Source organism: Sinocyclocheilus grahami, unplaced genomic scaffold (genome assembly GCF_001515645.1).
Source record: "Sinocyclocheilus grahami isolate Dianchi unplaced genomic scaffold, SAMN03320097.WGS_v1.1 scaffold38.1, whole genome shotgun sequence".
Classification (NCBI taxonomy): Eukaryota; Metazoa; Chordata; class Actinopteri; order Cypriniformes; family Cyprinidae; genus Sinocyclocheilus; species Sinocyclocheilus grahami.
The window spans coordinates 1,679,490-1,691,216 of NW_015505217.1; the positions used below are offsets into that span (position 1 = coordinate 1,679,490).

The 11,727-nt window shown below is 37.8% G+C and overlaps 1 protein-coding gene across 1 annotated transcript in view; it reads left to right on the forward strand.

The window, feature by feature from the left end:
- Nucleotides 1-8,806: 8,806 nt before the first annotated feature.
- LOC107581853 (cytosolic carboxypeptidase 4-like) overlaps nucleotides 8,807-11,727 on the forward strand; it is a 51,826-nt gene continuing 48,905 nt past the window's right edge. Inside the window, exon 1 of the mRNA XM_016267525.1 lies at nucleotides 8,807-8,931. Within this exon, the coding sequence (XP_016123011.1) occupies nucleotides 8,807-8,931 (125 nt within the window). The remainder of the gene's footprint in view (nucleotides 8,932-11,727) is intronic.

Here is an 11,727-nt window from a genome sequence, read left to right on the forward strand (position 1 = left end):
CCCCCCCCACCACCACCACCAAACAGACATTTACTCTCTGTGTTCCTCCAGCTGCAGTAAATGACTGATGAAATTTCAGAAAAACACTTTGCTTCCCCCCTCCCATTTTTGCTCTCTCTGTTTACTTTTTTGTTGTGAGGTTGTTGGTGCAGGATTTGAGTAGGTGGGTGAGCGGGAGGACGGGATAAGGATATTGGAGTGGGGTGGGAGGACTGGCAGCCCATGCTGAGGTCAGATTTCACTGCCCTCTCTCTGCATGTTTTATGGAAAGTGCTATTTCAGCCATCCCCAGCATGTGAGTGCCAGCGCTTGGTAGATTGCTCATGTTACAGCCGCCGTTTGAGTGACAGTCGGACTTTCTGGCACACAAAAGAGCCCAGTGGAAAATCTTGAGCCTGGCAGTGGTGGGAGACTTCCACAGCACAGGTCCTGTTGCGTTGGGAACAAAATACAAGACGCACATCCCATTCAGGTTGCAGGACAGGTAGGAAAAGAGTCTAGTGTCCACTGTGGGCCTGATGAAAGGGGGAGATATGAAATTGGCAGCGAATACGTGCCCTCCGAACACGTCTCTCTCCAAAAATACCATTAATGGCAAGAAAAGATGCTCAACGTGGTATTTTAAGTTAGTGGACCACAAGGGAATGAGTCATCCTCTTTAATTTGATGTTGAGATTTGCAGATGGTGATTAGACTCATGATCAGCAGTGTATTAAGCATTACTGGCTGCTGTCAAGTAAACATTTTGACAGATTTTTCTGATAAATTCAAAAAAGTTAGTTCTAAAATTAGGCTACACTTTTGGTGAGTTTTCCTACCCATAGCTGTTTCCTTTATTTGTGTGCATTAAACTCACAGAAGAGCCCCATGTATGGAAGCCATTTTCTGTCTTAAAACTGGTAATTCTGGGATAAAGTTAAAATTCAAGTCACAATAATGAGAAATAGTCACAATGTTGAAATATTAAGGCACAGTTATAAAAAAAAATAAAACCACAACTGTGATATATAGCTGCCGTTATATATCTAAAAGTTGCAATTATCTTGTAAATTATAATCATAAATAATTGACTTTACATGCTAATTGGGACTTTTTGATAATCATAATTTTGACTATGATGAATAATTGTAAGTTCAAGAGGCTATTGTGATATAGAAATGTCACAATTTAGGTGTAAGTTTGCATATATATTTTAGTTATATAAATTTAAATGTATTCACTTTGAGTTTTAAAAGGCCTTTTAAACCCATGGCTTATCACAGAATCATAAGCAAAAGACTTCCTTTGAGATAAAAAATGAGAGCTAAAGAGCCAATCTCCTTTTATGATTTATGATTACTGCCATATTGCTTGCTCGTTTTTACCTTGGTTATCAGATGAAAATAAACAATCATCCACTCTTAATACCTGAGAGAAATTTTATCTAATATCTAATGGTAGCCAGCAATTCGAGATGGCTGTCTACGTGCATTTCATACTGAGGTTATCTTTTGCTAAGCGCACTAGATGACAAGTATGTCTGCTTAAGGGTCTCAGTATCCACATTTGCGTAATTCCCCTGTAAGAAGGTCTGAGCATGGAATGAAAATTGGACTCAGATGTGAAATTAAAAACACTGTTGCCATCACTTGATCAAACCCACCTCCTTCAAAAGCACGAGAGTTAAATTTATGAACTGTAATCAATGAAATTGATCATATGAAATTTATGAACATTAAAACAACTTGTTTTATTAATTGTAGGGGCATATTCTTTGCATGTCTTTATACAGTATAATATTTTTTTTCGTAACGTTAACATTCAGCAGACTCTAAATCAACCGCACCACATCACTTCTAGTAAATCTACAGCCTGAAACATGTTTAGTATGATTCCTGAATGAATGACTCTTATTAGCCAGGAATTTATGCATTTAAGAAGAATCATTTCTTTGGGATTTGGACTTCACTAGTTTGGGTTTGTGTCATTTTTGTGTCATGATTTACTCACCCTCAAGACATCCTAGGTGAATATGACTTTCTTCTTTCAGATGAATACATCAGAATTATATTAAAAAACTGTTTAAATTATAGTGTTAATGATGCATGTTAAGTTTTATCAGTAGTGTTTTTCTTTTTTTTTTATTAATTAATTTTACAACTTTTTTTGCTTTATTGGAAATCATATCATTTGGTAGTGGAAGTCATACGCAGCCATGCAACCCAAGACTGGTTGCCAACTGAAGCTAAGCAGGGTTGAGCCTGGATGGGAGACCTCCTGGGAAAACTTGGTTGCTGCTGGAAGAGGTGTTAGTGAGGCCAGCAGGGGGTGCTCACCCTGTAGTCTGTGTGGGTCCTAACGCCCCAGTATAGTGACAGGGACGCTATACAGTCAAAAAGCACTGTCCTTCGGATGAGACATTAAACTGAGGTCCTGACTCTCTGTGGTCATTAAAAATCCCAGGATGTCTTTCGAAAAGAGTAGAGGTGTGACCTAGGCATCCTGGCCAAATTCGCCCATTGGCCTCTGACCATCATGGCCTCCTAACAATCCCCATATCTACTGATTGGCTTCATCCCTCTGTCTCCTCTCCACCAATAAGCTGGTGTGTGGTGGGCGTTCTGGCACACTATGACTGCCGTCACATCATCCCGGTGGATGCTGCACACTGGCGGTGGACGAGGAGATACCCCCTTACAATGTAGAGTGCTTTGAGTGCTTAGAAAAGCATAAAAGTGCTATATAAATGTAATGAATTAAGTATATTCCTTTTTTATTATTATTTTTACCTAAAATATACTACAAGATTTGGATTCCTTATGATTCCCATTCCTTTTTTAAAAGCCTTTTTGGATCCACAGCTTGGATCCAGGGTGGACTGAAATAATTTATTTTAGCTTTTTAGTTTAGAGCGTGTCCTTGGTGAGACTTTCAAGGATTGCATCCAGCCCACACAGTTTATCAATAATTTCTCGATGCCCACTGTGTACTTGATTTTCTCATTCACTTATTGATTTCAAGAAGCAAATGCTTTTATGCGCTTTCTTTTCCTCTCTGAACCACAGAGTTTGTTTGTGATACTTTTTCTCAATATCATGCAGAACATTGTAAACCGCAACATCATTTGTGGAGTGTTGTACTAAAAGGGTTGAGGAGTCATGAGGCAGGATGTTTATTTTTGCTTTTAACCTGGGAATGGTTCACAACAAGATTTAAAGATGGATTGTTAACGGACAACTCTGAGTGCTGAACACTCTTCTCGGCATCCTCAGCTCTGCTCTTATTTATTTATGGGACTCTGAGGAGCTTGGCATAGAAGTCTGTCATAGGTGCCCTGCATCACTCGGGTTGATAACTTATTTAACATGTTTGTGCTCAGAATGCTAGAAGAACAAGCAAAGTGCTGTTCCCTGTGTAAAGAGGGTTATGCCACAGGGAAGGTGAGGGAGAAAGAGGAGGAGTGCTCTCTGTTGTTTTAGAGATGAAGCTAAACCTCTCTGTGAGGGACTTGATGGGTTCTCGTGAAAGGTATCCCCAGAAAACATGATCACGTTCTGCCTTCTTTGGCTGGGATTAAACTGTCCATGGCTCCCAGCTGGTTACTGGACCTGTGGTTTCATAAGCCCCTTGAACCTCTCGAATGTTCTCGAAACAACTTGTGCACCTTGAGCTCTGTATATATTTTGCCCCACTCAAAGATAAACAAAAGCTACAAAAAGTGCCTCAGGTCCAACGCTTGTGCCGTTGAAGTTGCATGCCTGTCAAGAAGACCATCCACTGCACCCATTGGTAGGTCTCGAAGTGGTAAAGTATGCATGGTCTCATTTGAATTGGTACAAGAGCTTTAACATTCTACACTTATAAATGTTACAGCTATCTATCTGCCTGTCCGTTCGTCCACCCACCCTAAAAACAATTTTATTGAATTTCCACTCATTTCAATTCTTCTTTGCATTAATTTAAGCTGGAATTCTGCATCTTGTCTGCTACCTCAATTCAAATTCAAGAATTGAATTGCAATTTCTTACAACCTCGGTAGCAAGGCTCAAGCAGTTAGCATCTTGAACCCTATTGGGGACACCAAAATATTGCTGGTAAACCTTGCCTGTCTTTTCATGGGAAGCTGGTTGACATATTAGGTCTTGCAGTTTAAGTTATTTAAAGGCATTGTTCACCCTGAAAAGAAAATTTACATTTACTCACCAAATCTGTATGCCTGACTTTCTTCTATGGAACACAAAACAACATATTTTGAAAGTCAATGGGATCTAATCAACATTGGAACACAATGACTTTCACTTTAAACAAAACAATGAGACATTTTTCAAAATACATCTTTTGTGTATCCATTTGTGCCTTGCAAGTATATCTGGTGGTGTTTTCGGGGTCCCAAGCTGAAGATGGCTTTCAAAAACACTAAAACTGAACTGAAATCCTATAAGCAAAATGTAAGGACTGCAAGTAAGTGGTTTGGAAAACGGGACCAAGAGACCAGAAGAGATTTGGCCCGCTGACAAATTCTGCAGCAGGCAGAAGTCACTCTACCAATGTAAAGTGTTAATTAAAAGGTTGGGAGATGGCCAAGCAGCCATAAATTTGTAGTTGTAGGCAGCCGCCTTTACAAGATATGCTTCTCCAAGCTTCCCGTGCATGCCTAGCTATGGCGTTCAACAGTTTTGTTAATTTTCCATCATGGCAGGCTAATGTTCTTGCACCGTGTGAAGTTCCTGTGATTGTTGCGACTAAACATCACTGTCTGAACTTGGCAACCAAGCTGACGCTAATGGGGGTTTAGATGGTGATTTACAGCTGTTTTGTTCTGATGCAGTTTAACAGCACTCAAGGGAGAATAACGACCTGAACTGTGGACAGCATGGATAGGGTAAGGATGCACACTTGTGCCGTGGTGATACTTGCTAGCTTTTGTGTCATGCCGATCAAAGGGATCCCGTTGCATGCTTGCATGAATAGGGTTTATTTTCACTTGTGCATTCCCGGCATAACATGCTATTCATATTGTGTGGTGTGGATGGACACATCAAGAGGCTGAGGCTAGTTTGGATATCCTCCATTGGCCGGTTCTAAGTCTACCACACATGCAACACCACAGACACACACTTATAAAAACCATGCCATAAGCTTCCTAAAGAAGCTGCATAAAATCACAACATCAACCCCCCACAGAAAGCCACCACACCACCCTAGACGACTTGTGCACCCTGGACTGATTTACATCCCATTGGCCTAGGGTGCACTTGCCTCAGTTACTTTTTGTCAGGCCAGAATCCAGTTGGGGAGTTCACCCAAAGGGAGGGAGGGCATTTAAAAAACGGCCACGTATGGTTAACAATCCTTGAGTTTGCCTCTCAAACGTTGGGATATTTATGGTATTATGTAACTAAACAAAGACCACTGCTGAGTGACAGTTACATCCCACAATGCAATTGTGCCAGGAGAATTCCATAGAGAGACCGCGAACGCGCTAAAGCTCTTCTGGCTTTAGGAAGTCCATGTCCCACAGGTGTAGGTTATAATTTATAGACGCTGTCTGTCTGGATTAGACAGGGATTCTGTGGTATTGTGTGTGATGAAGTCACCTTGCCGCTTATGGGGATGTGATATCTGCAACATTTGACGCTATTTCTTAGTTTATAGAACTGAATGTTCGCATGCGTTGGTGTATGTGTGACACTCTAGATGTTGTTTACACTTTTCAACAATATTGGTAAAAAAAGAAATGAACCCCTCTGTGTAATTTTAGCCGTGGCTGTATTCACTGAGGCGTTTAAATATTTGTCATTCTGCCGTGCCATTAGAGGCTTTAGGGAGATTAAGCCAAAAACCCAGCGGGTACTGCTGATGTGTCACTAATGCTGAAGACTGCTAGGGGACTTCAGGGTCAAACTTTTTTTTTCATTATTATTAGCACATTATTCATGGAGCCAGAGTTGTTTTTGTGCAGAATGTTTTCTGATAGTGGTCAGTTTGAGCCTAGATAATGATGGTCGGACTTTGGCCTCTTGAAGACGTTAATTCTTTTTGTACAAAAGAATAATGTGATAATTAGCTCTAATTGAATTTACCTGCATAGATGGAATGTTTGTTTTTCGATATAGTGGATTAGCATTGTGCTAATGCCACTTTTCAAGCGGATACGATTAACCAAGCGACTCAAATGCGAGGTGCAGTTGTTCTATTATTTTTATTTATTTTTCAAAGCAGGTTTCTAGTTTCCTCCGCAAGTTCAAGGATAAGTCATGCCATTTTCACCTACTCTTCATGGTGCTTGCTTCATCAGCAGCTGTTGCCCTAATGGAGACGGCTTGGATTTGTTGGCTCCCAAAGGCATAAGGGAAGCTATTTACCATTGCTGTTTATTTTATTATTGCTTTTTTTTTGTTTGTTCAAAAGACCTCACAAAAAACCTACTTTGAACAGGAATGTAACGCATCATAGCCCTGTTGTCTTTTTAAATATCAGCCAAATGCTAGTGAAATATTGTAGAGTAAGTTGATTAACATGCAAGAACCAAAGATAGAATACAACTTGTATGGTGGACCTATAGAGGAGGAAGCCAAATTAAACCTTTGCAGTTCTGACCAAACATTTGACCCCATCGTGAACTTTTATCATTGTAGCTTGAGCTGGGAGTGTTACCTTTCAGCTAATAATTCTTCTAATGATTTGCCAGATCACTTTTTTTTTTTTGAATAGAAGGGCAGGAAGTCACGCTTGAGCTGGAACTTTAAGTGACTCTCAGTAGCCACTAGTTTGGCATCTAAGGTATCTGCCTGTATTTCCCACAGCGTTAGGAATCATTTACTAACGACTGAGAGAAGCTTTTATAGAATGAACATGGCAGTGGTATGGTGCACAGAGAACTTTAAAAGTTTCGAAAAATTACTTGGCAGAACTTGACACGCGATCATGATTAAGGCCCAAACAATGACACTGGTTCTCAAACTGGTACGTAGATTACTGGTGGTCAGTGATTCAAGGATTGCAAATGTAAATAATCTGCAAGTCTATATATAGACTGTATATACTGTATATGTATACTGTACATGATATTATCGATATTAATAAAGTGGGGTCTGTGACTGATCTAGACCTCCATTGGTGACTAGCCCTGTTAATTTACAGTGATAATTATTGAATTAAACATTTTGACAACTTTTCTTTTTCATTTTTTTATGCTTGAAGGTAAAATCCAAGCTGTCAAAGTATGAAAGTAGTGTTTTATATTTATTTATTCTGATGCATGTTTTATCAGATGTGACAGTTGCTAAGCAATGAATTGTTGCCCAGGGAACAGTCAATTTGGGAGAAGTCCATAACACCTCTAGCTCTCTCCCTCTCTTGCGCACGCTCTCAGTGGCTCATTTGGCTCGGACCAGAGGTTTATCTCTTTTCCATCTGTCTGCCACAGCTCTGTGACTCCTATCATTCTGGTCAGAAGTGAATAGCTGGGTTTCTTCCTTGGATCTCAGTGCTGAGAATGGAATATCAACTCTTTATGTTGTGATTTGTAGTGTAGTAACCGAGTCCATTAGCGATGGTGGGGGGTGGTAGGCAGTTTGCAATGGAAGGGGTGTTTTGTTTCTTGTCTTAAGCCTCTTACTCTTTAGCCCAGTCAAACATGAAGGTCAAAAATGTTTTTAAATAGAGCTCCGTACTCGAGGGAAATGTCGAGTAATGCTAGGGGGGCAGGATGTGAATAGAGAACATCTCGCACCATCATCTAATCAGTTCAGTCTTTTGCTTTGGATGCGTCAGAGTTGATGGCAAATTGTCCAGCTATCTGAGAAATGCTGCACTCATTAGATATTAGTTTTCTTGTGCTGTGTCTACAACTTTTTTGATGCATGATCATTTCTTTCAAATATGTTTCATGCTGTTCTTGCTATCTGTGGAACAACAATATTGACATGACTCGGTGCATTTAACTCCATTTTGATATGATGTGTTGTCACAGTGGCATGTTAAGTCCTGTTTCATATACTGCCCTCTAGTGTTTAAACATCATATTGTGTGTGTGTGAAGCTTTTTCACTTTTTATTATTTATTTTAAATTGTTTGTAAAAGAACTAACATTTTATCACCATTGCAAACTCAATTTATCAGCATTAGTTTCATGGCCAAGTTGATGTTCATATATTCAGATGATATTTTCAGTTTTTATGGTGATGTAGAAAAGCATTTGCATGCCTCCTCTGCAATAAAAACGTCCAATGCATTCCGATGGGAGTTAATTCACAAATTACAACAGTTTGTTTTACACATGGTCGGCCACAAGACCATATTCCAACATGGTGTTGAATGTTATGCCAAGCTCATTGCTCTCATTATAATGGTTCATTTTACCCAGCTAGACTCCTGATTTTCCTTTTTTTTTCTCTCTCCTTATAAGCTCACAGTTACTGTGGCATGGTAATTTTACTTCAAACTGTTCTCCCAAACAAGCTTCCATTGTGCCAAATTACTACACAAAGTGTCAAACTGTAACCCTTAACAGTGCTCAGGCAAGATTTTAAAAATTAATTTGGCACAATTCCTCCTTGTAAACTCATGTCAGTTCAGATGAGAATTACTTTCTGAACAATCACAATCCTGGTGTTTGTCCAAAAAAATCTCTAAACTGCAGAAAGATTCTTGTCATAACCAATTACCTCTCATGGATTTGCACTAAAATAAAATCCTAAGGCCTTGATCACAGCTGCAATTAGCAAGAGCTGCTAATTCTTATTTTAGCCTGGGAACAAATGGTGGGGTGGAAACGCACTCAGCCCTGAAACCCGAACTTGCGAAATACGTCTCAGGTCGGATAATGACTGACCGGGTCACTCGGAACAGGACAGAGGTGAAGATGGATGCTGTACCAGGAGCTGTTGTTAGCATGTCCTGCGTCAGCTCATCACTGTACGCCCGGGAAAGTGTCAAGGTCCCTTCTGGGTATCAGGCTTCTGTTACTCAACACACAGAACCCGAGTTCTGGGATCACTCATTTTAGTTTTGTTTACAATTAATAATGCACATCTGACTGGGTTGAAAATACTTACTATAATTCCACTTGAATGTGCAAAGTTGTGTGTTGACGTTCTCTGAATAGTGTACACTGTGGCACTTTCAAAATTCCTCTGTTTGTTTGAACATACAGACGTGTCAAATTGTTGTTCAACCAATAGCATGAGTTTAGTGGGATCACCTGTTTCTCTGGCAGATTGTTTGGGGCAGAAGTGTCGGTAGAAGTATTTGACTTGGCAGAATTATTGTTATTGTTATTATTATTATTAGTCTTATTAAATGTTTAGCTATTATTATTATTATTATTAATATTATTATTACCATAACCAATTTTATTTTTTCTTATATAATTACAATTTCTTTAGCATGATTATTTTTAATAAAAATAATCGTTAATATTATTATTATTATTATAACCAAAATAACTTTAATTTGTATTTTTTCTTATATATAATTACAATTTCTTTAACATAATTATTTTTAATAAAAATAATAATTATTATTTGTATTATTAAATGTTTAGCACTATTAATATTACGGTTATTGTTATTAATTTCATTATCATTATTGTATTAATTTTTTATTATTAAATTTGCATGATTGTTGTTGTTGGTATTATTCTTACAACAAAACGGCTTTATATTGTATTTTTTTTCTTTTCTTTTTTCAATTTTTTATTCTTAATTGTAATTAAATTCTCATCAACAACAACAATGATATTATTATTATTATTATTATTACTGCTACATCAAAAACAACTCTATTGTATTTTTTCTTATATTTGTTTTATTTTTTTCTTATTTCTTCTATTTTTATTCTTAATTGTTTATAAAATTTTCAGCAACAACAATAATAATATTTGTTTTATTTTTTTTCTATTTTTTTTATTCTTAATTGTAATAAATTAATTTTCAACAACAATAATAAGACCTCTTCAGCCAAGTAATATAGGTCATTTTAGGTTTCAAGTGCAGCTCATCTGAATTTAGAATCAGTTTTATTATTAAATGTGTTTTTTTTTTAATTATTCATTTCAAATTAATAAGATATTTCAGTTTCTTTTATGGCAGTGTTAAAAGTCAGCATTAAAAATAAAAAGTTTATGTTCAAGGATTTAAGCGAAAATTTGACAAAGTTGAAAAATGCTAATGCAAATAGTAGGCTACATGTGGTATGCATTCCCTCTGCAAAGATTACTCAGCTTTTTCTGTATGCCGACAGCCGTCTGTTTTGGCTCCTTGAACATAAACAAAATCACCCTGACTGTAGAGGAAGGACTCGGGTTACTGCCAGCGAATCAGCTAATGAAAACGACGCACATAAGCCTTCATCAGCTGCTGACTATAAACATTCTTCTTTGATTGGACCATTAATGCGAAACGGTTTGATGACCCACTGCAAATGGAACGGCATGACAGGTGCTGCTGCTCTTGTTTGTTCTGCGCAAGTTAAGACCTATTCAGAGTTTACCATGAGCTGGTCAGGTAAATTAGTTTTTCACAAATGTACTTTCAATGTCAAATTGAATCTCGAGTTGAAAGTATCAAAGCAACTGAACTATACAGATGCCCACTTTTACAAGTTGCACTTTTACCAAATGAAAAACCTACCCATATGAATAGTAGTCAATTCAGGCCAACTTTTTGTCAGTCTTGTTTGCAGTGTTGCAGTGTACTATCCTCGCTTTGATTTCTCTGAACAACATTTTGATCTCATCAGTTGCACTAGAGCTGTCATCGCAGGATTCATGTCCTCTACTGACGTTCAGTGTCCTAAAACAGTGGTATAAATAGCTGTGTTTGCAGCCGGACACAATATTCTTGCTTTGGCCTGATGGGACATTTAAGTCATCTTCCGCATAATAGTGTAGTCGGCAGATTAAATTGCGCCCATGATTGAGATAATTATATGGTCTGAGAGATGAAGGGTGGGTGTAAATTTGTAGAGATACTGTACTGCTTTATTCCCATGACGAATCAGCCCTAAAGAGATAGTTCACCCAAGAATAAAAATTGTTGTCATCTACTTACTCAAATGTAATAATTGTGGTCATTCTTTTCCATGACGTTACAATGGGGATGGACACAAAAGCACCAATAAACTATGATTAAAACTGATTCTATTCAACTAGTTACATTATAGGTCTTTGAAGCCATACTATAGCTTTTAATTAAGATTCAACTCACGTTAAATCGCTGCGTTTGAGTCATTGAATTGAACTCAACACCTCCAGAACCAGATTTGTGATTTATCAAAAGATTTGACCTGGGAAAAAAAAAAGATTTAAAAATGAGTCATTGCTAGTTTCTCTCATGAACATTAAGAAGATTTTCATTAATGATGTAAACTGCTATGTGTTCCTCAAATTAAAATTGTCTTATGACTTCAGAAGATTACACGTGAGTCTTATGGGCCACTTTTATGATGCATTTATGGTGTTTTTTTAGTCATTTGGAACTTTATAGCCCATTTGAATTATGTGGAAACGAGTGGGCAGGATGTTCTTCAAAACGATACAATAGCTAGCTTTACGTTTTAAAATGCGTTTGCGTCAATGAGTTGGATTCAAGAACCAAGAACAACAAATTTGTGAGTGATCTGATTCGAAAGATTCTATTCAAAAGAAAGATTCATTATAAATTCGTCATCGCGGCTTTCTCTCATGAACGTTAAATAGGCTTTCAGTAAATAATGATGCAAATGTCTGTATGTTCCTCACATAAA